Here is a 26,942-nt window from a genome sequence, read left to right as displayed (position 1 = left end):
GAGTGATAGGAGAGAGAGAGAGAGAGAGAGAGAGAGAGAGAGAGAGAGAGAGAGAGAGAGAGAGAGAGAGAGAGAGAGAGAGAGAGAGAGAGAGAGAGAGAGAGAGAGAGAATCTCAAGCCAATGGTATTACCTACATTTTTATTACAACTACTACTGACTTTCATCACAACATTTAATGTCACACAGTCAACGGACAAACAAGACAATATTCCATGGTACAGTCATATATGATCAGTAATATGTATAATATATCATAAATTTCACACAATACTTTCAACATTGAGGAAGAGGAAGAACAGACAGGGCCGCAAGAAACAGGTAAAATACAGACAATAACATCAAGGACACAGCAACCATCAAAGAATACACAAATGTCAACAAATGAAAAAGGAGTGAAGAACAGAGGGTATGGGGGAGGGGGCCAACACTGTACAAAGAATATGCCACCTAAAATAAAATCACAAACCAGTATGTATAGTACACATTACAAATACATATTTACTGCATTGATTTTTGTTTATAATGTACTAAATGATTAAATAAGAGCCTGACATGCCAAATCTGTACAGTTGCCTAAAATGCTGTACATGTTTCCATCTCAAAATTGTATAGTACTCAAAATCGTTTTGTCCATTAAAACCATTTTTTTAAAATTTTTTCTACAAAATAATTGTTGCTGTCGTTCTTTCTTCATTTCCCATGATTATGTGTCTGTCTGTCTGTTCTGTTCAGAGACCACTAGGATGACGTTCCAGTAAATATTTAACTTTTGTAATTATCAAATTTTCCCTAAATTAACCGTATATGTACTTGTTTTCTTATTCAAATTAATTCCTATATTTCAAATTAATTCCTGTTTTACTTATGATTCCATGAAAGAGTCTGACTTTCTTTTACAAATGGAAAAACCAATTTCATTTCAGAATGATTAAAACGGAGTGAATTCCTTGGATTTACATCAATTTCATTCAGCAAAATAGCCAAAAAGACTATGAAAGTTTCTGCAGTTTTCAGAACTTTTTGGCAGTCCTTTCAAGGATTCATAATGTTTTGGTAATCCCCTGACTGCCAGCACCAAATAACATCTCCTAGCTGCAAGGAAGAACTAATCAATCATTAATAAAAATGCTAACGAAGATTCTGAATTTCCCACAGAGGTTAGCCAACTGTAAGGTAGGTACCCTTACACAATTTGCCATACAAAATTGACGAGCAAGCTTTGCGTCACATTGCTGCTGCAGAAACAAAGTTTAGCCAGCCTTGAAATAACACTACAGGTGATACTACAAAGAAAGCATGCTTAAAAAAACAAAACAATGTCTGCTGTGAATGCCACAGGGGGAAGGTTTTAGAAGAACTGGAAGCACAGAGACCTGTTTGTGGTGAGGCTTGGTGCAATAAATGTGACCTCTAGTTCTCGACATAAACAATATTGTTCTGACCCTTTTAAACTAAAAGTTCATTGTATACACACAAAAAACAATCATTTGTGACATCTGAATTCTAACTTTGACTTTCATTTATGAACTAATCTACCAAATCAATCATGAAAAAACATAAATATGTTGTGATATTTTAAAACTAGCTGCACTTGTCATTTTACAAAACACCTTTTCACAATAAACTATAAAATCCTGTACAATCCGATGACCTCATGCTATATAACTTCAAGCCTTCCTCAAATGTTTACAACCACCTGTGAGAAATAGTCACACAAATGATACAAAATCATAATCAGTTATTCTCTTCACAACATGTCTCAATGGTACAATTAATAAATTGACTTACAATTATCCTCTCAAAATGGAGACTGACGACTACAAACCTATTGCAAATTATTCATCTATATCTATATACGGCTTGTCTGTGTCTGTCTGTCTGTCTGTCACTTCGCGATGCACGGCCAAAGTTCTCAATGGATCTGCTTCAAATTTGGTGGGCATATTCAGGTACACCCAAAACACAATCTGGTCGATGAAAATTTTCAACGTGCGCAGCGCTGAACCGATTTTGGTTTTTCTGTACATCCATTCCCAGTAACTCTTCCTTATCTTCTCCAGTGTTTTGCGCGTTTATCTCCCTTCCTTCGTACGGTGTGCCAGCAAAGCCGGCGTACACCCAGCTTCCCTGGCGAAGCCGGGTATTCGGCTCTACTTCTTCCCGGCAAAGCCGGGTACCCGGCAAAGCGGGTATTCATCTAATATCTGACTGCATGCACATTATCATTACAACATGTTGATCATGCATTCTTTCTTTATTTGGTGTTTAACGTAATTTTCGACCGTTCAAGGTTATATCGCGACGGGGAAAGGGGGGAGATGGGATAGAGCCACTTGTTAATTGTTTCTTGTTCACAAAAGCACTAATCAAAAAATTGCTCCAGGGGCTTGCAACGTAGTACAATATATGACCTTACTGGGAGAATGCAAGTTTCCAGTACAAAGGACTTAACATTTCTTACATACTGCTTGACTGAAATCTTTACAAACATTGACTATATTCTATACAAGAAACACTTAACAAGGGTAAAAGGAGAAACAGAATCCGTTAGTCGCCTCTTACGACATGCTGGGGAGCATCGGGTAAATTCTTCCCCCTAACCCGGGAGGGGAGTTATTCTCTTCACAACATGTCTCAATGGTACAATGTAATTAATAAATTGACCTACAATTATCCTCTCAAAATGGAGACTGACGACTACAAACCTATTGCAAATTATTCATATCTGATATCTGACTGCATGCACATTATCATTACAACATGTTGATCATGCATATTTAATTTACAAACCAATGACAATGTGAAATTTTGTTTCACCAAAACAAGCACTGTTTGAAAAAAAAAGGAGGGGGAGTGGGGGGTGCCGGGGAAAGGAGAGGGCACTGCAAACAAAAGAACTTTGGCTATGGCACAAAATATGTTTTCAAAGTAGGATGAGAGAGAAAAAAAATCAACTAGGTAATGGATCAAATTGGATGTAGTACATAATGATGTGTTCCTAAAAAGAGACCTAAAATGTTGATATTGAAACAGTGTCAAATGGGTATCTAATACTTTAAATGTGATTTTCTTCTTGTATATTACAACAAAAAAACCAGTCAATGGCATGAAGAGAAAAATTAAAAGGGAGATTTAAATTAATTCTGCTCTTCGGGACTGTGATCATGCCTCCCCACTTCTGGTTGCTATGCTTTTTGTTCAAAGGCTTTCAAACGAACAGCGAAAACTTCCTTGACCCTTGGTGACAATGAGAGATGGGATTGAATCTCCTACCTCAGGCTTTATTTATGAAATAATTTTGTTTTAAATACAAACAAATACAAAAACATTCTGTTGTGCTATGAATAGATACACACAGAGAACCAATCAAGATAAAAGTACTTGTTTGATGTATGTACAGAATGAAAACACAGCTTACAGTTACATGACATTTTGTTTAAGAAAGTTGAATGACATTGTTAACAGAATACACAAGGATAATTATCCCGTCACAAAAACCAAAAGCTCTGTAACTAATAAGAAGCTGGTCAACAGAATTTTTTCTGCCGAAATTCCAGGCTGCAGCCTTGCACATCGCTTCTTGAAACTTGGTCTTATTATTCCTCATCATTTTTCAATGAATCATTTCTAACTGATCCATGCAATTACCAATCAAACTTGTGAGCACAGATTCCTTCTTATTAAAAGTTTTAAAAAAAATTTCATTTTCAAAACTATGGCCGCACAGATATTGAAAGTAAAAAAGGTCATGACCAAAACCACGCCCAATCATATTAAAAGAGGTAAAAGACTGACGACATATAAAAAAATATAGTACAACACACAGCATATTTGCTGTACACAACAAGAGGTATTTTAAAAAGTTGTTTAATAGGGTACAAGTTTTCGCCACTGAAAAAAACCCTGACAGAGACACTTTTCTGTCCTTGCTAAAACATTCCATCACTAAACAGAAGTAACAAACCAAAAAGGTATTTCTGTCACATCTCTGTGCTTTAAATTAACCTGAAGTTACCTCCTTAATGTCTTATCTCAGAACCTTGAAATATCATAGTCAGTCGTTAGTTGTCAAAACTTTAGTTTGATGCTATGTTTATTTTTTCAGATAATTGTCTTCCTCTTTCAAATTGCAAAGGTTGATTTGGTAAAGACATTGCAAAGCTTTAAAAGTCTAAAACAAAGAAAGATGTAGAAAATCAGACACATTGACATAATCCTGTGAATGACCTCATAAACAGTCATACAATGACTTTCTTTGCATCATGATAACATCCACACACATGGCCAGTGCAACATGGCCAGTGCAACTTGGCCAGTGCAACATGGCCAGTGCAACATGCCCAGTGCAACATGCCCAGTGCAACATGGCCAGTGCAATGTCCTCATTGTGTATTCAACAAAGCTTATGCAAAATTAAAACTAAAAGCAAATGGAAAAGCAAGCCTTTCAGTTTCAGGAAACAAGGGCTGTTCACAATTGCCGCTAAGTTGTTATCCCTGACCTTTTCTGTTTTTGATTTGTAGTACAGTAGCAGAAGTGTGTCTGGATTGTGTGGGGATGAGGTTGGGGTTGGTGGTTACAAAGGGGTGAAGATGGTGGGGGGGCACTGAGAAAGGGGAACACCTTGTTAGGTTGGCAGCTTAAGGGACACATGATCATCATTTTTAGGGTACATTTATTGGTCAAAACTAATACATTAAAATTTCACAGACACATTATGAATGGTTAAATCTGTAACTGTTGAAGTTTAAAAACAGAAATGTATAGCACAAGAAAACAATAACATGCTGAGCCACTTGGTCATTTGGTTAAACACTTTGTCTCTTTCTTAAGCTGGCAGGAACACAAATTTGCTCATCTAAACGCAGGGACGCAAAATGCCCTGGCAAGAACAAAACAAAATTTGAAACAGCTGTATTACCCGCAGTTGTTTTTAGGAAATGTTTGCGATAATTATTCACAAAATGAGGATGAAAGTCGCTTGTTTGTTTGTTTGTTTGTTTATTTGTTGCTTAACGTCCAGCCGACTACGCAGAGCCATATCAGGACGAGGAAGGGGGGGGATGAAGGGGGCCACTTGTCAAGCGATTCCTGTTTACAAATGCACTAACCCATTACTTGTGTCCCAGCAGGCTTTAGTAAAACTAAATTAATACCTACTGGAAGATTACCAGTTTCCAGTATGTTAAAATAGGCTTAACCTATCTACTGCTGGACTTACATCAGAACACTAACAGATTAAACTATACATGAATCGCGAGACAAGCGGCAAGAGAAGAGATTTTTGGAAAAAATACAGGTGAATGAGCAAGAAGGCAGAAAAAAGAAAAGAATTCATGAAGAAAAAGAGAGAATGACAGGAAAGAGGAACCAAAAATCTACCTAACAGCAAACTAGAAAGCTCCTGCGGTTCCAAAAACAGGAGGGGCCTTTAATTTCATAACCGCAGTGCCCCACTGCGGGAAAAGTCGCTTGTTCTTTTCATTTTCATTGCATATTATTGACTCCGGTGCCAGGAGACTGGTTCTGCAGAACTCTTACTTAATACTGCTATTGTCCATATCTAAACTGCTACCTTCCCTTGGTTTTTTGGGCACTGAATATTCACAAATAGATTATCTTTCTTATACAGACACACACACTGTTCTGTTCTGACCTAACGGTCTAGTGTGAGAACTGGAGTTTGCCTTCTGAATCCTTTTCGCTGTCTATTCCCATATCATGAACGTTATCGGTGTTTCATGACCACAGTTTACTGTAAGTATTGTAGGGCAGGACTCTAGCCGCGTGTGAACATGCAGAAAACCATTACGTTGATTAACATCGAACGCACACAATCCCCAAAATAAAGAAAACATCATTTGCAATCTCTATAAAAATCAATGACAATTGTGATACAACATCACAAAATATTCCAACACATTTACAAAAGAATAAATAAAATGGACTATGTACAAGGTTAAAATATGTCAAATGAAATAAGAAAGCATACAAAAAAAGGTATTATTACACCTGCCACAAACACTGAAGCTTGACAAAAAGTACAGACAAACGAACAAATGCTGCAAATGCCGAATTTAGAAAACTCTAGTCTTCTTACAGCTGAGCTGAGAGATATCAGACAGAAAGAATACTTCATCCTGACTAAAGTAGGTATTGTTGATGCATGGAATTGACGTCACTTCAAAGATTTTATATAGTGTAAGCTTTAGTGGGCTGTTTTGACTTCATCCTGTTATTCAGTAACAGGTTTAAATCCACTTATTACAAAACAAAACAAACAAAAAAAGCCCACAAAAAACACAATACAAAACGACAACAACCCCAAGAACCAGATGAGGAAATGTAAGCAGAAAGAAGGAGAAGAAAAACTTTTCTTACTTTCAATAACTACTTCAAAAATCTTTTTGCCTATGTATATTATATTGAAAATAATTATAAGAAATAAATGTAAAAGTGGTAAACTTTCTAAAGGAAGTACATATGCTAGTACTTCTAGATTCTTCTCTAGAAAAAATATACATGTACATTGAATTATTAATTTGAGCGAGCTCTGAAAAAAGGACATTTGATTTCAAGCAAGATTGACTGTTTCTTACCAAGTGGAAAAATAGTAATTTTTTGATTTGCTTGCTATCATCATATCTTTAATTTATAAATTTCACTCTCTAAAAGATTATAATCCCTGTTCAGAGATCTCAAATGACGCCGAAATCTTCTCCATTCTACTTAGGGACAGGTAGTTCATTTTGTTTTGCTTCTGTGTAAACATCCTCCCACTCTATACTCTCTTTTTAATTTTACACACACACAAACACACACACATACATGCACACACAAACACATGCACACACAAACACACACACAAACAAGGGTCTGCTAAAGTACACACAAAAACACATGCACACAAGCACACACAAACACAATCAATCAATCAATCAATGAGTCTTATATCGCGCATATTCCGTGGGTACAGTTCTAGGCGCTCTGCAGTGATGCCGTGTGAGATGAAATTTTATACGGCCAGTAGATTGCAGCCATTTTGGCGCATATTTACCTTTCACGGCCTATTATTCCAAGTCACATGGGTATAGGTAGACAATTATTAACTGTGCCTAAGCAATTTTGCCAGGAAAGACCCTTTTGTCAATCGTGGGATCTTTAACGTGCACACCCAATGTAGTGTACACGGGGGGAGGTTCGGACACCGAAGAGAGTCTGCACACAAAGTTGACTCTGTGAAATAAATTTCCGCCGAACCTGGGATCGAACTCACACTGACAGCGGCCAACTGAATACAAATCCAGCGCGCTACCAACTGAGCTATATCCCCGCCCACACACATACATGCACACACAAACACACACACACACACACACACAAGGGTCTGCTAAAGTACACACACAAACACACACAAACAAGGGTCTGCTAAAGCACACACAAACACATAAAGGGTAAATACAAAGATGATTAAATGAGCTGACACACAATAAGAAAAAAATAGAAAGAAAAGGTGAACATGTTTTCAATGGGAAGCCAAAACAACGGAATCATGTTAACCTATCATGTTATCCAACTAAAAGTAGTTATTACGATAAATGCTAAATCATTCCCCTCCTCAGGCTTTAAAGAGATTCAGTGCATAAAGCACCATTATGACTGTATCGAATCAACACCAGTATACAATATAAAATCTAGCAATATGTACAAACAGACTTAACAAAATGTCGATTGCACTTTTCACAGATGTACAATGCGTAACACCACACGCATAAGATAAACATATCAAAAATCTTTGTACACAGAATACATCCACATCAAATGACAATATGCTGTTTTCAAATTGAATATCTCTTCAACAATTGAACAGTTACACGAGCTAGCATGGTTTTACAGGTTTGTTCAAGTCAGTATGACAATGAAATCTACACTGCATGATTGAACAAGAAGCATTTGAACATCTGTCACTAAATTTGATTTTGCTTATTTTTAATTGTTTAATTTAAAGTCCATGCCTGATTCCTGCATCAAACAAACTAATGTGAACATGCCAATCCTGTAAACATTTAGTATTTATAATAATGAAAATCTGAAACTGAAGATCTGCTTTTCAAAAACACAACCCTGCTCAGTGACACCATCTGCACACATGTACGACTGACTATTAGGGTTTAACGTCCTCTTAGACCAGTTGGCCTATATTGGGACAGGTATTGGTAATACGCTGAAGATATGATGTGGTTCTTTGACTCGAACAAGCCTGCTGTGGCTGTCTTCTTCGACACACCAGCATTGGGTTTGTCTCGTCAAAGTATCGAAATACGATCATGATAATCAGAGACGAGAGATGATGTATGCGTGTCTTCGTGTTTTCCAAGCCCTGAGACTTTCGCTGTGAACTTGGGATCTTTTTCGTACGCATGTGTGCATACGGGGGTGTTCGGACACCGAAGAGAGTCTGCACAAAGGTGACTCCGAGAAATAAATCTCTTGCCGAACGTGGGGATCGAACCCCCGCTGATAGCGTCATTCGACTCAAATTATGGACTGCTTTTAAACACACCTGTTGCGTAATGAAATAAGCACCTCAGTCAGAACCTTGCAGATACGCATAAAGCATTCCACAACTTTTATCTGTTATTAACCGTTAACCTTCACCAGAAAAAATCAGCTGAGGCTAAACATTAACCGACTTCTTCCATCTTTGTTTAACAAAACAAAACTAAAGAAAACATTTTCTCACCAAACTAGAAAAGTAATAAAAATGGAATACAAGGATCCCAACCACCTGACATGAATGATTGAAGAAAATTACAGAAATCCAGATCTCAAAGTTATTTAAAAAATAATCAGTACAAAAAACTTTTCACATAATTTGTTTTCGTTATTCTGAACATTCAAATGTCCCACCTTAGGCCAAAAAGAAAAATATGTCTGTTTCCAGTAACCCGACCGACCCTATTTTTAAGCGCCGACCCTAAAGTATTTTTTCGCTTTTCGCACCCAAAAATAAAAAATATGAAGTCAAGTATACTTTATTTAGTTTCAATATATCTAGGTCAAAAACATGTGCTAAATAATTGTAAGTAAACTAAGGAAGCGTTTAAAAAAACAAAAAACGTAAAAAGACGTTAACAAAACGTAAGAAAAAGGTAAAAAAAAAAAAAAAAAATTTAAAAACAAAAACGACCGACCGAACCTATTTTTTTCGGCGATGTTACCGTAAACAGACATATTTTTCTTTTTGGCCTTAGCAGTTTCTTAATTCTTTGTCATACTCCACAAAGCAAACAGATCTTCAGTTCAAGATGACTTATGAATATCAAAGTGACTCCTTCATTATCATCATTAGAGTTAGACACAAGCAATTGGAACCAAACCCTTGAGATTCTTCACCCTCACTTTTTTGCTTTCGGTCTTTTCACACAGAAAAAAGACAGAAACCCTTCCAATATCTTGAATGGAAGGCAGCAGCATATGACATTCTTTTGATCAATAATACAAAATATCACTATTTCACATCATGAATGTTAATGCAACACTCCACCTGCTGAAGCAAAGATGTCATGTTTTTAACCTATGGGTTGGATTTTGTGACATTGTATTTGATAATCCTGATGATACTCAGTAAAGAAGATAAATTTCTCAATGTGCTTACAAATTACCGGAGTAACACTGAACACTCACAGTCCTAACACTTTCATTCTCGCTTTTTAAACTAGCAAAATATGACAGCAGTTGCGTAACAACTCGGCTTACTGAAAGCTGTGAACCCCCCCCCCCAAAATAATGTAAGCCCTATCACCAGCCTAACATTCAAGCACCAAACCGTAACACAGAGTAACCGCAAACCCACAAGAATGGCAGCGACTCGTCATTTAAAGGCATTGCTTATCAAAACCTGAATCAATGGCGCAACACATCATTCTCAATACCAGGCACACTACTGCATCTTTGTTTTCACCGTGTATCATTTCAAATGCAAACAATGCTTTGGCTTACCAAGTGGATACACATGTTTACAAAGTAAAATAAGTATTTCCATAGCAAAATGAGATGCACATGCAAAAAAACACGTTTTTATCATGAAAAATGGTTGTGTTCTATGTGATCTGTCAAATTGAATATTAATTACATTACACGCTTGTATGAGACACACAGGAAAAACAAACACGATCCTTAAGGGCTCCGCTCACATATGTAACTTCAGCAGGACCGACGACGCACTGCAGATTATCCCCGCCCGCTACACGTTGCATGACAGGAAATAATCATAATCGTCATAATCCCTATCGCGGCATAAATAATAGGCAGCAGTGCGTCATCTGTGCCGCTGAAACTGCGTAGGTATATTCTGCCCATTAGGTTAATTCTTCGATACTTATGACTGAGATGAGACAATGAATAAGAATAAAAACATGTAACAAACTGATACACAGCAACTGTTATGGGTACATGGCATTAAGACTGTAAAGTTCTGACACCTTCAACACATTGCAGGGAACATTGTATGTTGTCCGTTTAGCTTCTACCAGCAGAAAAACATAAAACCCTCATATGTGGAAAAGTGTACATCAGTCAATGCAGTATGTCTTCACACAACATACAGAGCCGGTAACGTCAAATAATAAACAGACTGAGCATTGCAACACATAATAAACCTGGTTCAGTGTCACGGTCTTTGAAGCACTGCACAACACATAATAAACCTGGTTCAGTGTTACGGTCTTTGAAGCACTGCACAACGTTTAACTGTTTCAGTTTTTGTAGCACTTGTTGAAATAACTTCAGTGAGCCACTCCATAAACATTTCACAATATCAACAGTCATATTACACGGATATAGAGTAATAAGTTCACATGAAGATTTCTGAGATATCTTTCCACAGATCACGCCATTCACAGACTACAGGAGAGAACGTTAGCACAACATGATCACACAGCATCTTCGGGCCTGTACCGCCCCACTGACTTTTTGTTCCACACAGTTTAAGACAACGTCACAGTCAGCGATGGTGCAGAATAGTGCAAGATGCGGCAAACGGACATTAACACTCAACGACACTCACGGCGTCTGTAGCACGCTCCCCGTGGGCAGCTTGTCAATGATGGTCTGGATGTCGACTAGTTTATGGATCCAGTTGTAGATCCGACGGAGCGCGTCGTTGATGCGGTCCACACAGTTCTTCCACACCAGTTTCTCCAGGCGCGGATTGTCTAACACGGAGGGCGGGTAGCGCATGACTAAGAATCGGATGGCGGACATTTTGGCGGGGTCCAGCGCCTTGTGCTTGTTCTCCATCTTCTTGCCCTTGATGTAGAAGACGCCTGAGACGTTGCGGTCGTAGACCTCGCCCAGCGTGAAGATCCTGAAGACCAGCTCCTTGGCAAGCCGCTCCCGCCTCCCTTGGCACGCCTCCTCCGCCTCCTTCAGCACGGAGGAGCAGATGCTGATCTCGTTGTTGCCCATGTTGCGCACCAGGGGCTTGCGGATGTTGGTCAGCGCCGACATGATCTGCTTGGACGTCATGTTCTTCTGGAAGTCCTCCACCAGCATCTCCCAGAACTTGGGGTCCACGATGACCGTCTTGGGGTTCTGCGACACGGTGGTGAACTTTGCCCCTGCCGTGTCCTTGCTGCTGTCGGGGCCCAGCTCGTACGTAGCGCCTTCCGTGTCGTAGATTGTCACGGCGATACCGCTCTGGCTGTCGGGCGCGGCAGCCACGTCGGGCTGGATGGGGACCGGGGCTGCATTGTTGAGAACCAGGAGGTTCCGGTCGGGGAGTTCCGCTACCGTGGACGTGGCCGTCTCTCCTGAGGGGCTGGGGGAGTCTTGTATGGGGAGGCTGACGGTGCCGACGGGGATAAAGAGGTCGGAGGAGGACTCATTGCGCTTGAGCTCATCCTTGTTGTTGAAGTCGGTGATGGTCAGGTAGTCGGCCAGCGCCGCCTTCAGCTCGCTCTTGGACTGGACCGCGTCGGAGGTGGAGGAGGAGGACGCGCTGGAGGTGGTGGTGGAGGTGGAGGTTGCGGAGGAGGAGGCGCTCTTCTTCTTGGCCTTGTTGGAGGGCGGGTTCATGGTCAGCTGGGCCTCCAGGCGGTCCAGGCGCTTATTGGTCTCGCTGATGGCGCGCACCGTCTCCTGCATCATGATCATCATCTTGTCCAGCTTGGCGCTCATCTGGAGCAGGTTCGGCGACGCCGCAGCCGCCACTGCGCTCTGTGCCGTTGGCATGCTCTGCAGCTGCGGCAGGAAGCTGCCAGGAGGCAGCACCAGCGACATGCCGCCCTGAGTCTGGAAGGTGGTGCCCCCTGCTGCGGAAATGGCACCGGTCAGGGCTTTTGACGTGACGGTGACCGCCCGCCCCGCGTGCCCTTCAGACGTGGGGATGGCGGAGGGAGGGGGGTGGGTGAAGACCACGTTGGTGCCGTCACTCAGCGTGGCGGTGTGAGGGGTGGACGCCATGATGACGTTGGTGCCCATGGACTGCTGCGGGTTCTGAGAGGCCAGGACCAGCGTCTGCGCGAGCTCCTCCTGCGTCTCCTGCTTGACGATGTAGCCCCCCTGCTGACCCGGAGCTGCTATGACGATATTCTGACCCATCCCGCTGGCCATCTGACCCGTGGAGGTGAAGATAAAGTTGCCGGCCTGCTGGGTGCCCGGAGAGGCGATGATCACGTTCTGACCCAGAGGGAACGCAGAAATGGAGTTTCCTTGCGACGAACCCACAATGTTGCCGGCGGCGTACGTGGTTCCGTTGATGGTCTGGATGGTTTGGCCCTGAGAGTCGTCGGTCAAGACAGCGGTCTGGCCTTCCTGGCCGTCCTGGGAGGGGTGGGGGATGATGGTGATGCCCATCTGACCGCCCAGCCCGGAGGCCATCAGCTGGTGCTGGTTGAGGGAGGTGGTTGACAGCTGCTGGGCCTGATTGTATGCCTGGGCTATCATCTGACTGGTGCCCAGCACCTGCCCACTCTGTGACAGTAGTGTGCCGTCCTGCTGCTGGTAGCCCACCATGTTCTGGTTCAGAAGCAGGTCCGCTAAAGGTTTTGCCTCGTTGTACTCCGTGTTCTGGAATTCTCCACTGTAGTACTCGGACTGTTTCTGGTCCGTGGAGAGCAGGTCCAGGCTGTCGCGGATGTCGTCCGTGATGGGCATGAACTGCAGCTGATCTCCGTTGGCGGTGACCACCTGCTGCTGCTGTAGCTGCTGCTGTTGTTGTGGGGTGAGCTGCTGGATGGTCTGGGTCTGCTGCTGGGCTGAGGCCTGGGGTTGTGTGGAGTCGGCGGCCGTGTTCTGGTTTTGGTTGTTGCTCTGTAAGACAAGAACGTCACAGGTCAACACCTGGCTCACCCACTTCTACCTTACCTACACCCACCTCTACCTTACCTACACCCACCTCTACCTTACCTACACCCACCTCTACCTTACCTACACCCACCTCTACCTTACCTACACCCACCTCTACCTTACCTACACAACCTGCCCTGTGGAATGCCTACACCTACACATCTAACCCCTTGACTGTCACAATTGGTATTGGTACCTACTTTCAAAAATTTTAAAAGTAAATTTTCATTTGATAAATATACTTACCCAAATCTCATAAATAGCATTTTACTTTAGTTGAGTGCTAAAACGTTGAACAAGCTTCCCTGGTTACACTAAGGGAAGCTACTCCCCCCAAAAAACATCACGTAACCATGGTCACCAGACCACGTGATCTATGAGGGTAAGCTCCCCTTGAAGCCACGTGACACGCGGCCGCCATATTGCTTATCACTTCTTGACAAGCCTGAGCAAACTTATAGCGGGGTAGGTGGGAGGGTATTTGGTATCAGATTTGGGTAAGTATATTTATCAAATGAAAATTAAACTTTTAAAATTTTCGATTAAATTACATATTACTTACTCCAAATCTCATAAATAGCAGAATGCGACTAAAGGAGGAGGGATTACTCAACCCAGGATCTAGGAAGAGCTTGCCCGGCAACTACCACTGCTGGTAGAACGCTGCAACCGTCAGGACGGGAACCCGCCACGTCTCGCAGGTAGAAGTTCAGAAAGATGTCGTCTGACTTCCAATATGCAGCTCTAAGGACCTCGGAGAGCCGTCTAGACTTCAGGACAGCAAGTGAAGAGGCCCATGCACGAGTTTCATGCGTCCTCGCCGAAGAGAGAGGCAGGACATACTGAGTCGCCACTCCACCTTCTTTTTGCTGCCACCACACATAAGCCTGTTTGATGAGGGTGGAAGCCCATTTAGCCAATGTAGACTTTGCAATATCTTTGTCTCGAGTAGTGTTTGTGGAAATAAACAATAGCTTCTGATTGCTGGATCTGATGGGGTTCGTGCGAGACAATAAACATTTAAAGCACGGACAGGGCAGTTAACAAGATCAGGATCCCCAGGGGCTAAAATGTTAGACAGTGGAGGGATCGTAAAAACGGGAGACTGCTGATCAGGTCTTTGATTTTTAGCCAGGAAGTCTGGTCTAAAATTAAGAGATATGGAACCATCTGATTGAATAGAAATGTCTTTTTGTAAGCCGGATAGAGCATGTACTTCGCTACCTCTTCTGGCCGTAGCTAGTAAAAGTAACATGAGTGTTTTGCGAGTTAGGTTTGGGAGCTTCGCAGAATGCAGAGGTTCAAACTCCGATGATCTAGAAACTCAAGGATAAGGAAGAGATCCCATGCAGGGACTGGTATCTTAGACTAAAGTCCACAATCGAGGTGCCTTTCAGCACCGAGGCTATAGCTCCGCCAAGATTGATGGTATGGCCTAATTGCTTTAGCGTAGACGAGATAGCCGACCTTCTGACCTTAAGCGAAGAAGCCGAACAACCTTGCGATGACAACCATGACAAATGGTTTGCAACTTGCATTGATCTAGGAGCCACTGGATTGACTCCATTCAAAGCACACCAACGAGTCCAAGCGGTCCAATGAGAGGAGTATACAGATCTCGTAGAAATTCTGTGTGCCTCTTGAACCAAGGAAACCGTCATGTCCGACGCGCCAGAGTGTTTGAGTGCGTCCCTAACAACCTCCAGCCGTGTAGCTGTAGGGACTGCGGGTTTTCGTGATGCACGCCGGTTCTGGGTTGTAGGAGCTCTCCCTTGACCAGATTAGTGGTACGGGAGGGCCCTGAGAAAGACGCAGCAGATCTGGGTACCAGTGAAGACTGGTCCACTTTGGAGCTACAAGAACGAGAGAAGGGCGTTCCAGATCTGCCTTTCTGAGCACTTTTCCGAGGAGGGACAGAGGAGGGAATGCGTAGGCTGACAGGCCTGACCAGTCCAACTCCAGGGCGTTCACCGCCCATGCCTCCGGGTCCGGAAACGGTGAGACGAACAGAGGGAGTCTCTTCGAAAACCGCGTAGCAAAAAGATCGATCATCGGTTTGCCGATGTGAGCCCAAAGGCGCTGGAGGGCATGGTGAGTGATGGTCCACTCCGTGTGTATGACACATGAGGACCGGCTCAGTGAATCTGCCAAGACGTTGGCAATACGAAAGTCTGAATCAAACCGCAAGAGTTGTGTCTTAAAACCAATTTCTTGTGAGAAGAGTGGTGAAACACAGAGGCCTGTTGTTCCGTGGCAAGCCATGGCTCCGCTGAAGAAGGAGCTGAACCGTGCGCCACAAGCAAAGGAACTGGCCGGAGAGGCATGCTACTACCCTGAGGTGGGTTAGCAGCTAACACCTTCGCCATCTCGTAGGCTACCGACAGGGATTCGCAAAATCGAAAACCCGGGGAAGCAGGCATGAAATCATCGATCGCTGTCTTCGGTGGAGCGGTAGCATCAACAGCTGCGACCACTCCTTCCGGAAAAAAATCTCGAAGTCACCTCCGCTGCCAAAGCAATGGAAAGGTGAAACTTCGCCGGTAACCGGAAACTTTCCTCTTCGTCCGGAACGGAAGTAGCACTTCCGTAAACCGAAGAAGCATCCTGCACGGCAGCGCTGTCTTCCGGTAGGAAACCGTGTCCAGTACGGCAAGCGTCACTGTCAACGGTAACCGGAAAAGAGTGAGGGCGTCCACCGGAAGTGTAAGCCTCTCCTGACATCTGGTCAATGCTGTCTTCATGTTCCGCAAGCGGAAGTGAAGATGCCTGCGCAGTCGAAGAAACGTGATACAGTTCACGATCTCGACGCACTCCCCGTAGGGATGGCACAAGTAACGCCCTCGAGTCGGAAGGAAGTTCCCGCTGTTAGGCGCACTTGAGAGTCACATTCACCACCCACTGCCGCGGAACGGCAGCTGGCTACTTGTGCTCGACCAGCCATACCTTGTCGGTTAGGGAAACCGGAAGACAGGTCCTTGCACGGTAACAGCAATTCGTCAAGACCAGAAGTCGGAACACCATCTAGAACGTCGGCCGACGTAACAGTGGCAGATGGAAATCGCATACGTGACAACGACTCAACATCGACAACCCTAGAGGGAAGGTTGGAAGAAAGGAGACTGGCAGCTCGCCGTTCCTCCACAAAAATGTCCTTCAACTGACCCGCAAAAGTCTGAAAAATTTCTAACATCTGCTCTTTGTCTAAAGGAGCGTTGCTAGCACTAGCAGAAATTATGTTAAGTTCAGGAGGTGGAGAAACCACCGGTAAAAGAGTAGGTGGATCAATGACTACGTTAAATGTAGCCGAAGTGGCTGGGTCAACAACTTGCACAGTAGGCTTAGGTTTAGGTTTCTTTGCCGACAGCTAAGAAGGTGTAACAGGCTCCACGTGCGTGGAGCTGCGCTTCTTTGCGTCTTTATCAGACATGTTGACCACCGGAAAAGTTCTAGAAATACAACTTCTAAAACCGAAAATTCCCTAGCCTAGAAACAAACGCAGGAAAGATCTCACCTGTGAGTAAGGACGAAGAGAAAACCAGGGAAAATTCAGCCAACCAAGGCTGAAAAGGGCAACAAAAGCCCGGAGCGTGAGTCCAAGTACGTCTGAGCAGCTCAGGCGTTGGAAGAGAAGTGATAAGCAATATGGCGGCCGCGTGTCACGTGGCTTCAAGGGGAGCTTACCCTCATAGATCACGTGGTCTGGTGACCATGGTTACGTGATGTTTTTTGGGGGGAGTAGCTTCCCTTAGTGTAACCAGGGAAGCTTGTTCAACGTTTTAGCACTCAACTAAAGTAAAATGCTATTTATGAGATTTGGAGTAAGTAATATGTAATTTAATGCTTTTTATATTAAGAACAAATCAATACTCTGACAAGGGAAACAAACACTGTATACTACCCTTTGTATTTACAGCAAGTGTGTGCCTTCCCTGGAGACCATTTACTCAGTTTGGGAATAATTCTCAGTCATACTTTGTATTTTATGATTTTCAAGTGATTTTATTTTAACTTAAGTCTTTCGGCAGTCAAGAGGGTAATGCATGTGGTATTGTTTTGTTTCATCAGTTGCCTTCCGCTGCTGGATTACTAAGGTGACATTGTCTGAACGAGTAGGGAGGAACTACCAACGGAAGAAAGCATTTTCAGCTGTGAAGTTCACAACCACATTTTTGTAAACCAAAATGATATAAACATTAGGCAGTGAATCACTTGGAAGCTAATGGAAGCAACAGATAAAACTTAGGGCTGATGAAAAAGATGTTCTTTCATTCATTTCAAATTCGTTTCCTTGATGATTTGATCAGTTACAAGACAACCAAATTCGTTTCCTTGATGATTTGATCAGTTACAAGACAACCAAATTCGTTTCCTTGACGATTTGATCAGTTACAAGACAACCAAATTCGTTTCCTTGATGATTTGATCAGTTACAAGACAACCAAATTCGTTTCCTTGACGATTTGATCAGTTACAAGACAACCAAATTCGTTTCCTTGATGATTTGATCAGTTACAAGACAACCAAATTCAAACATGTCTAAAGTGAAATTTTTCTGACAGTCAAACATCTTCACCAAAAGGTCAAGCCTGTCTGCACTAGTGTTCTGCGAAAATATATGTTTGTCCTTCCAAGCAGACAATGTCACCCTATTGCTATTTTTTGCATAAAAATAATTTCTGGTCTGTTCCCCATATTCATTACCGATACCACAGCAGTATCAATATTGCTTCATCATATCACATGTTACAGTTGCAATAGCTGATAACATCACATATCTAAATAAAACCTTGCTTGAGGCAATCTGTTCATAGTACGGTACACAATTCTATGTAGGCTAAACAATGCTGCTGTCATACTTACATAAAATATCTTTCTTCTTTTGCAATTCCAAGCAAGAAAATCTCTTCTTTTTGAAGCATAAATTGGTCTGCAGGTCATAACAACGTAGCGGCATAGATTTCTATCCCTGCATGTTTCTGTGTTTTAAGGCATCATACTCGAGGGTTCAGTACACTAATCTTCAGGACGGTCACAATGAAGTAATACAGAAGCCTCCATAGTAACAGAACAAGTAACAGCTACCTCAACAACAGCCTCCATATTACCGCCTGGGTAATATGTGGACATATATACATGTCCACATCAACACACTGTGCACATTTCTCTCGTTAAGCCTCTTATCCAGTTCAGCAAAAACTTTATCTTCAGTCTTCCACTAAAATAAATGACCAAGAGTACTTCAAAACCAATTCCCTATCCTCAATGATAACCCTTTTCAATCGTACCGATGCCCTTACTCTTTGTGCAAGAAACACAACACACAATGGAAAATTTCAATAGTAAATTTTCATTTGATTAATATACTTACCCAATTCTCATAAATGCATCGACTTCAATCTCACATGCTAGATGTCGAAAAACTACTCAAATTACCTGCCCCGGCAAGGGTGGTAACCAAGCTAAACACAGACGCCATAGCCGTTGCTATGCCCTGTCCCACCTGGTTACCTTCTTCTTCTTCTTCTGCGTTCGTGGGCTGAAACTCCCACGTACACTCGTGTTTTGCACGAGTGGAATTTTACGTGTATGACCGTTTTTACCCTGCCATTTAGGCAGCCATATGCCGCTTTCGGAGGAAGCATGCTGGGTATTTTCGTGTTTCTATAACCCACCGAACTCTGACATGGATTACAGGATCTTTTTCGTGAGCACTTGGTCTTGTGCTTGCGTGAACACACGGGGGTGTTCGGACACCGAGGAGAGTCTGCACACAAAGTTGACTCTGAGAAATAAATCTCTCGCCGAACGTGGGGACGAACTCACGCTGACAGCGGCCAACTGGATACAAATCCAGCGCGCTACCAACTGAGCTACATCCCCGCACCCACCTGGTTACCCATAACCCACCGCGCACCACGTGAGCGCCGGCATCCGGAATAATCATTCGAGACTTCTCAACAAGAAGGGCAAAGCCCATACGACTCACATGCTTTACACATTTTTCCTACCAAAATATATGTGACCTTGACCCAAGGTCAAGGTCATCCAAGGTCATGCAACACAAAGCTGTTAATTCAAGACATAGGAAGTACAATGGTGCTTATTGGCTCTTTCTACCATGAGATATGGTCACTTTTAGTGGTTCACTACCTTATTTTGGTCACATTTCATAAGGGTCAAAGTGACCTTGACCTTGATCATATGTGACCAAATGTGTCTCATGATGAAAGCATAACATGTGCCCCACATAATTTTTAAGTTTGAAACAGTTATCTTCCATAGTTCAGGGTCAAGGTCACTTCAAAATATTTATACAATCCAACTTTGAAGAGCTCCTGTGACCTTGACCTTGAAGCAAGGTAAACCAAACTGGTATCAAAAGATGGGGCTTACTTTGCCCTATATATCATATATAGGTGAGGTATTCAATCTCAAAAACTTCAGAGAAAATGGGAAAAATAGCTGTTTTTTAGGCAACATTTATGGCCCCTGCGACCTTGACCTTGAAGCAAGGTCAAGATGCTATGTATGTTTTTCGGGGCCTTGTCATCATACACCATCTTGCCAAATTTGGTACTGATAGACTGAATAGTGTCCAAGAAATATCCAACGTTAAAGTTTTCCGGACGTCCGGACGGACGGACGGACGGACGACTCGGGTGAGTACATAGACTCACTTTTGATTCGCATGTGAGTCAAAAACCCTTAGGAAACCCTTAGGAAGTAAATTTCTGAAGCGGCTGTAAACAAGCGGCTAACAAACAACAATCAATTCAATAAAAAGGGCAGGTCTCACCAAAAGAAAGGCGAACAGGTAAAGGCCCCCCCAAGCCCATAACGTCACAAAGACAAGGGCTAGGGAAAGCCCAGTGAGCTGACGAATTCCGCACGTCTGACGTGTGTCGTCGAAAGTCGAGAATGTTTATTCCGGATGCTGGCGCTCACGTGGTGCGCGGTGGGTTATGGGTAACCAGGTGGGACAGGGCATAGCAACGGCTATGGCGTCTGTTTTGGCTCACGTAAGTGTAGCCTATGCGATCGTAACTTTGTCTGTCTGTGCGTGCGTGCGTGCGTGCGTGCGTCTGTGCGTGTGTATGTCTGTGGTAGAAACTCTAACATTTGAAGACGTCACATTACATTGACGTCACATTATGACGTAAGAGGGTTAGACGTCACGCGAAGGAAGTACTGAAAGTCTCGGTCATTATTATTTTGAGCGGGCCGAGACTCTGTTGGCAGTCGTGTCCCTGTAAGTAGGCTACATGCAGACAGACAGATCTAGATCTAGTGTCTCGCTTTCTTGCACAGTTTCACCTATGCTCTTTCTGTGTGTGTGTGTGTGTGTGTGTGTGTGTGTATGTGTGACGGAGTGATTGAGTTTGTGTTACTGTTTGTCGATTTCTTACGTGAGCCTTGAAGGCTTCGCCTCTTGTTTAGCTTGGTTACCACCCTTGCAAGGGCAGGTAATTTGAGTAGTTTTTCGACATCTAGCATGTGAGATTGAAGTCAATGCATTTATGAAAATTGGGGTAAGAATATGTAATTTAATCTGTTTTTAAAACATTAAAGGAAATATAATAAAAATGCAAAAGGAAAACACACATGAACAAGTAAATATGCTGGCCCACAAATGTCAGCAATGAAAGTCACATGGACAAAGAAACAAGTCGCGTAAGGCGAAAATACAACATTTAGTCAAGCTCAGTCGAACTCACAGAATGAAACTGAACGCATTGCATTTTTTTGCGCAAGACCGTACACTCGTAGCATCGTCTGTCCACCGCTCATGGCAAAGGCAGTGAAATTAACAATCCAGAAAAGCGCGGTAGCGGTTGCGCTGAGGAGGAATTAGCACGCTTTTCTATATCTCTATTCTTTTTAACTTTCTGAACGTGTTTTTAATCCAAACATATCATATCTATGTGTTTTGGGAATCAGGAACGGACATGGAATAAGATGAAATTGTTTTTAAATCGATTTCGGAAATTTAATTTTAATCATAATTTTTATATTTTTAATTTTCAGAGCTTGTTTTTAATCTGAATATAACATATTTATATGTTTTTGGAATCAGAAAATGATGAAGCGTAAGATAAATATAATTTTGGATCGTTTTATAAAAAATAATTTTAATTACAATTTTCAGATTTTTAATGACCGAAGTCATTATATAATTTTTGAGCCTCCAAGCTGAAATGCAATACCAAAGTCCAGCCTTCGTCGAAGATTGCTTGGCCAAAATTTCAATCAATTTTATTGAAAAATGAGGGTGTGACAGTGCCGCCTCAACTTTTACAAAATGCCGGATACGACGTCATCAGAGACATTTATGAAAAAAACATCTGGGGATATCAAACCCAGGAACTCTCATGTCAAATTTCATAAAGATCGGTCCAGTAGTTTAGTCTGAATCGCTCTACACACACACACGCACAGACAGACAGACACACACACACACACACACACCACGACCCTCGTCTCGATTCCCCCCTCTATGTAAAAACATTTAGTCAAAACTTGACTAAATGTAAAAAGAAAGGGGAGAAACATACATTTTCCACATCCACCCACCCACCTCATCACACAGACATACACACCCTCAGTGGTTGTAAAACAAGTCCAACAAAATGCAAACCAGTGAAAAAACCAACACATCTGTACACACAAACAACAACAAAAAACGTGCTGTAAAAAAATGAACAAATGATTGCAAAGGAAAGAACATGGCACCGTAGAAGAAAACACAAAGCACTTTTAAGGCAGAATAAAGCACACAAAAAAGACAGATATATCATGCAGCTAAAAACTTGCCTTCTTTTTCTTTTTAGACTTTTGATGCATCTCCACAAGGGATTCGGGCCTTTTCTTTTTCTGAAACAAACGTAAGTAACATTGTCTAAGCTGAGAGAAGCCAACTCACTTCTGCAAACCTACACGTGTCACTATCCACACTTTGGGAAAACTTTAAACTGCAGAAAAACAGAACACCCTTAATTGTGTTCATCTTGAAGCAACAACACCAACATTTTGTTTTGAATAAAAATATTACAAAATAACCAGACATCAGAAAAGTAAGCAGCAAAATATGTCAGAGAACAAAACATCAACAAAGCAGCCTAGCATTTGGGTGTTATTTTTCTTTTATTTTTGATTATACAACAAAGAACAACATAGATCAAATAACAACATGATTACACACACTGACAACACATCTCTAGTTTTACCTATAAGTTTCAAGTGAGTAACTACAATGCTTGTACTTACATTGTACTCTTCTATTTGCTGCTGAAGCTGGTCGTCACGCTGCTTGACGACATTCTTCTCTCCTTCGTCACGTTTCCTCTTCTTGCTTTTGCCACCCTCCTGAAAAAGCAAAAACAGTTATAAATAAGCTTCCACTCAGGTGTCCAAGATGAAACTACAAATCTTTACAGTAAGAACAGCACAGCACAGGGTTTGCCTTTTGGCATCAGAAAGATTTGTCATCATTTCTGCTCAATTGTCAAACTTTTTTCCCTTTCATACAGTAGGGAAAAAGGTGACACCAAAAACTGCCCAAATCTTCCCAAAACTTTGACATTTATTTCTTCAGATTTTCAAAACAAAAGAAATCTTGGCAAAATATCTTTTTGTTGCTTGGGTGTTTATAAATTCATCAACTCACAAATCTTACTACACAGACAGTGAAGATACTAAGAGCATAGCAGGTAGATCTATGTAATACATTAATGAACTACAGACACTGACCTTCTCTTTCTTTATCTTGTCGGCTGGGGTGTCGGTCCAGTCAGAGCGATCTTTGTCATCTGTTGTCCCGCCTCCTTTGTTGCTGAACGTTCTGGCCGTAACACCGATAGTTTTCCCCATTTCTGGGGGCAGTTCTGTCATCCACTCTTCTCTTTTGCTGGGCCCAGGCTCCGCTTCAGCCTGTTATCAGTGACATCAGACATGTTTCAAAACTTTCATGCAGAACAAAAAATGTGTATACCCTTGCAGTATTAGACCACAAATATTCTACACCCACTATGGCAGCCTTAGCCTAAGTAAACCATTACAGACATGAGCGAGATCGGTGGCCCACTCGCCACAGGCCACCAGAAATGAGTGTGGGCGAGTACAAAGCCTTATTATGATTGCCCACTTGGCGAGTAATACATTTTGGGTCTGTGGTATTATCATTTTCCGAGCGACGATTGTCTGTTGTGAAGCACGTTGTCCTCTAAGGACTACTAAAATTAGATGTGATCGGAGCTCCAGTTCGAGCTGATCGGGAAATTCTCTTTAGTGACCATGAACCAATCAGAATAGAATGACCAGCACCGTATTTTGGGGTTATATGGACTTTCCGTTGACGCGATTTTAACCAATCAGAATTGTCGACGCAGCACGCGTTTCTCAGCAGCCTAGGCAGATCTGAAGCTGAAAACATGTGAAAACACTTGGACAACTGCCAGCCCCCAAAGAAAAAAGCCAAACCAGAGGGAACGGAGACCGAGAGACTGAAAAAGTATGACTCTGGACAGAGGAAGCGTTCCTTCCAGGCAGACTGGACAAAATCTGACTAGTGAGCAAAAAAACCTGGCTAAACTATGATCGGGGAAAAAAACGTCATGTTGTGTACTGCTTGCGAAAAGCATGCAGCTTCTGAGAAGGAGATAAAGGGGCCATTCGTTGTTGGTACTGACAAAATAAATTTATGCTAGAAAACATACGTGCACACGAAACATCAAAGTCTCACCAACAAAACACCAAAAAATGGGTAAACTCAAATAAAAAGGTCGAAGACACCGATGGGGAACACGCTATGCACCACCTAACGAAAGACCAGCGTGCTCGTGTCGCTCAACTGATGCGATAGATACAGGCGCTTGCAAAGACCTGCTCGTCTTTCACCACGTTTAAATGGATGGAATCGTTTTGTTCTTTGGTAACTCATTTTTGTGGGCGAGTGAATTTGTTTGTGGGCTAGTCAATTTTGAAATTCACTAGCCCACAAGGCGAGTGAAAATTTTGGAACTTGCTCATGCCTGCATTAAATTGATTAAATTAAAAGTTTAACCTCTCACATATATATATGCATTTATCCATATGATGCAGGACTGCAGTACTGACTCTTCTTCTAGTCAGTTTTTCTTTACAGTAAGATGTCAAGTTAAAATGAATCCATAAGGCCAGGTTAGTAAGCTAGCTAGTTACTCAGTAACAACAAGATCAAATATCAAACACCACTCACAACAAAAACAAAAACAATGTCATTGTACATTACCTTTACTGTCAGGTGATCCTTCATTTTCCGAGAACGTCTCTCAAACTCTTCTGCTGCCTGTACCACCTCGTCTCCGTGACTCATCTCGGACACCATGGGTCCCACCACCTCGCCATCAGCCCCCCCTTCACCCCCCTGCCCTGAGTCTGACGTCTGCGTGTTGCCCTCGTCCATCGGTCCCGGGCTGGACACGGCTTCTTGTTTGACAAAGCCTGGAGGTAACGCCGGCCCGATAGATACAGTCACCCCTTCTGACTGTGTAGCTGCAATGGAAAAATGGACAGGACTTGAGTTTTAGTGTTATCAAAATGTGATACAATGGAACCCCCTTTTAATTTAAGAACACCAAATTTAAAAAGATTACTTCCCTTTAGTTTTAAGACCTTGTCTTTTGTGACTTTTTGTTCATACCGTTTTAACTGTACCCCCAATACCTCTCCCCCTCCGTCAACAACAGTCCCTCGAATCATTCAAATCTGCACTCAAGACATTCCTTTTTTCCAAATAATCCATGCATTCTACACTGCCCACCCCATCCCACCCTGAATAACTGTACATATTTTAATGGTTGATGGTGTGTGTGTGTTGGTGACTTTAAGTCTCCGTGTGTGTGAATGAGTGTATGTGCGCCTTGAGTCGCCTGTTGGTGAGATATGTGCGCGTTATAAATATTCGTATTATTATTTATTATTATTAATATTAAGACTCCCCCCTTTTTAAGGCCACATTTTATCAGATTTTTGGAGGTCTTTAAAGGGGGGTTCCACTGTAATTGAATGGTCTTCAGGTTCTGAAAAAGATATACAGTCCCTCTAGCCTTCTCCAAACTCTCAAAAGCTGAACAAATCACTGACCATATCATAGTTCATACCGACAGAGAAAGAGTACCATTAACACATCATAACCCAAGTTACTGCTGGCACTGTCATGACTAATCAATGAAATGTACAAGTTTCCTGATTTACTGAATAGAAATTTAGGACACAATCCTGACCAACAAATTTGGAAATAGCCTTTAATAGGAGAGGAAGGGGCGGGGGGGGGGGGGGGGGGGGGGGTTCAGTGCAAGGAGAGGGAGAAGACAGGAACTGACTTTATTATATAATGTAAACATCCACTGAACAAATGTAAACTTAACTATACCATTACCAACAAAACAAAAACAATCTGCATCACAAAGTCACCTCTCCAATGATAATACTGTAATAGTTATAGTCATTGCTAAGGCCAAAAAAAAAAGGTCTGTTTACGGTAACATAGGCCAAAAAAATGGGGTCGGTAGGTCGGGATTTTTTTTTTTTTTTTCCAAAAAACCATATTTTTACGTTATTTTGCAAAAAAACCACTTTTTTTTTTTCCCAAATGCCAAAAAAAGTCTAGGGTTGCGCGAAAAAAATAGGATCGGTCGGGTTACCGTAAACAGACTATTTTTTTTTGTGGCCAAAGCAATGTGGACAAAATGCAAATCTATGTGGTGTGAAACTGAAAATACTGAAGTTGATTCACCGTTGAAACCTGAATACAACCCTTGAAAAACTCAACTGCGTTGAAACAAGAATGTTAATGTTGGAAGCGGTTGTACACAGTGATTCACTGATTGTACTTGATGTGCTGTGTTTCAAAAGTGTGGTAAGTTGGCAAGCTCTAAAAATTTAGATCATTCACACGAAACACCTCTGACCTCATTCACTTTACAGTTTTCTTCACTCCAACAGTTGCCAATGATCTCTCTTCGCTTTGAGCACAGCTGCTCTAACCCCGCCTCCACCCTATTCACAAGTACACAAAGAAAAGCGAACATGAATGAATGGTACTGATTCCGCATACCCCAAGGCCGAGATGCTGGATCTCGCCGACAAATAGTGAACTGCAGCACAACAGTACCTTCGCATCATAAGCTCAGATCCCGGTCAAGAGTCACATTACAATACATTTTAGACAAAACTCATCAAATACTATTATAAACGTGCATTTTGCATCAGCAATAAGCTACGATCGACTTGATTTATGTAAGGGGCATGTTATTAAAATCTCGATGAAAATTATAATGAACCATGGGAGATAGATCAGTACGACTTCCTTAATTAGAAAAATATGCATAATTACCTGGTGGAAGAGCAGGCCCAAAATGTTCAGTGTCTGCCATAATGAATTACCAATGCAAAGGATAACATTTATAATGTTTTGATTTCACACATCGCCAAGAAATAGTATATTTTGAGAGGGTTTACTGACAAAGAGTCTCAATGACTTGCCGCCATATTAAAACACCTTACCGTCGGTGATAAGTAATCTGTGATTTCATTGGCTCATTCTGATGTATC

At 42.1% G+C, this 26,942-nt stretch overlaps 1 protein-coding gene across 2 annotated transcripts; it reads right to left on the bottom strand.

The window, feature by feature from the left end:
* Positions 1-123: 123 nt before the first annotated feature.
* LOC138945761 (serine-rich adhesin for platelets-like) lies at positions 124-26,888 on the bottom strand. Of its 2 annotated transcripts, XM_070317271.1 has the most exons (7): positions 26,725-26,886; positions 26,300-26,387; positions 24,619-24,881; positions 23,100-23,279; positions 22,617-22,715; positions 22,164-22,223; positions 124-13,316 (listed from the first exon to the last, which is right to left on the bottom strand). In XM_070317271.1, the coding sequence occupies exons 3-7, from the start codon at positions 24,790-24,792 to the stop codon at positions 11,067-11,069; spliced, it is 2,763 nt and encodes a 920-aa protein (XP_070173372.1). In that variant the 5' UTR covers positions 24,793-24,881; positions 26,300-26,387; positions 26,725-26,886; the 3' UTR covers positions 124-11,066. The 2 variants fall into 2 exon arrangements, with proteins under 2 accessions (XP_070173372.1, XP_070173371.1); XM_070317270.1 differs by lacking the exon at positions 26,300-26,387 and having other exon boundaries at positions 26,725-26,888.
* Between the last annotated feature and the right edge of the window lie 54 nt (positions 26,889-26,942).

The sequence above is a fragment of the Littorina saxatilis genome, linkage group LG13 (assembly GCF_037325665.1).
Source record: "Littorina saxatilis isolate snail1 linkage group LG13, US_GU_Lsax_2.0, whole genome shotgun sequence".
Lineage (NCBI taxonomy): Eukaryota > Metazoa > Mollusca > Gastropoda > Littorinimorpha > Littorinidae > Littorina > Littorina saxatilis.
The sequence above is the reverse complement of the archived record's forward strand: the minus strand, read 5'-3'. Positions and strand labels throughout refer to the sequence as shown.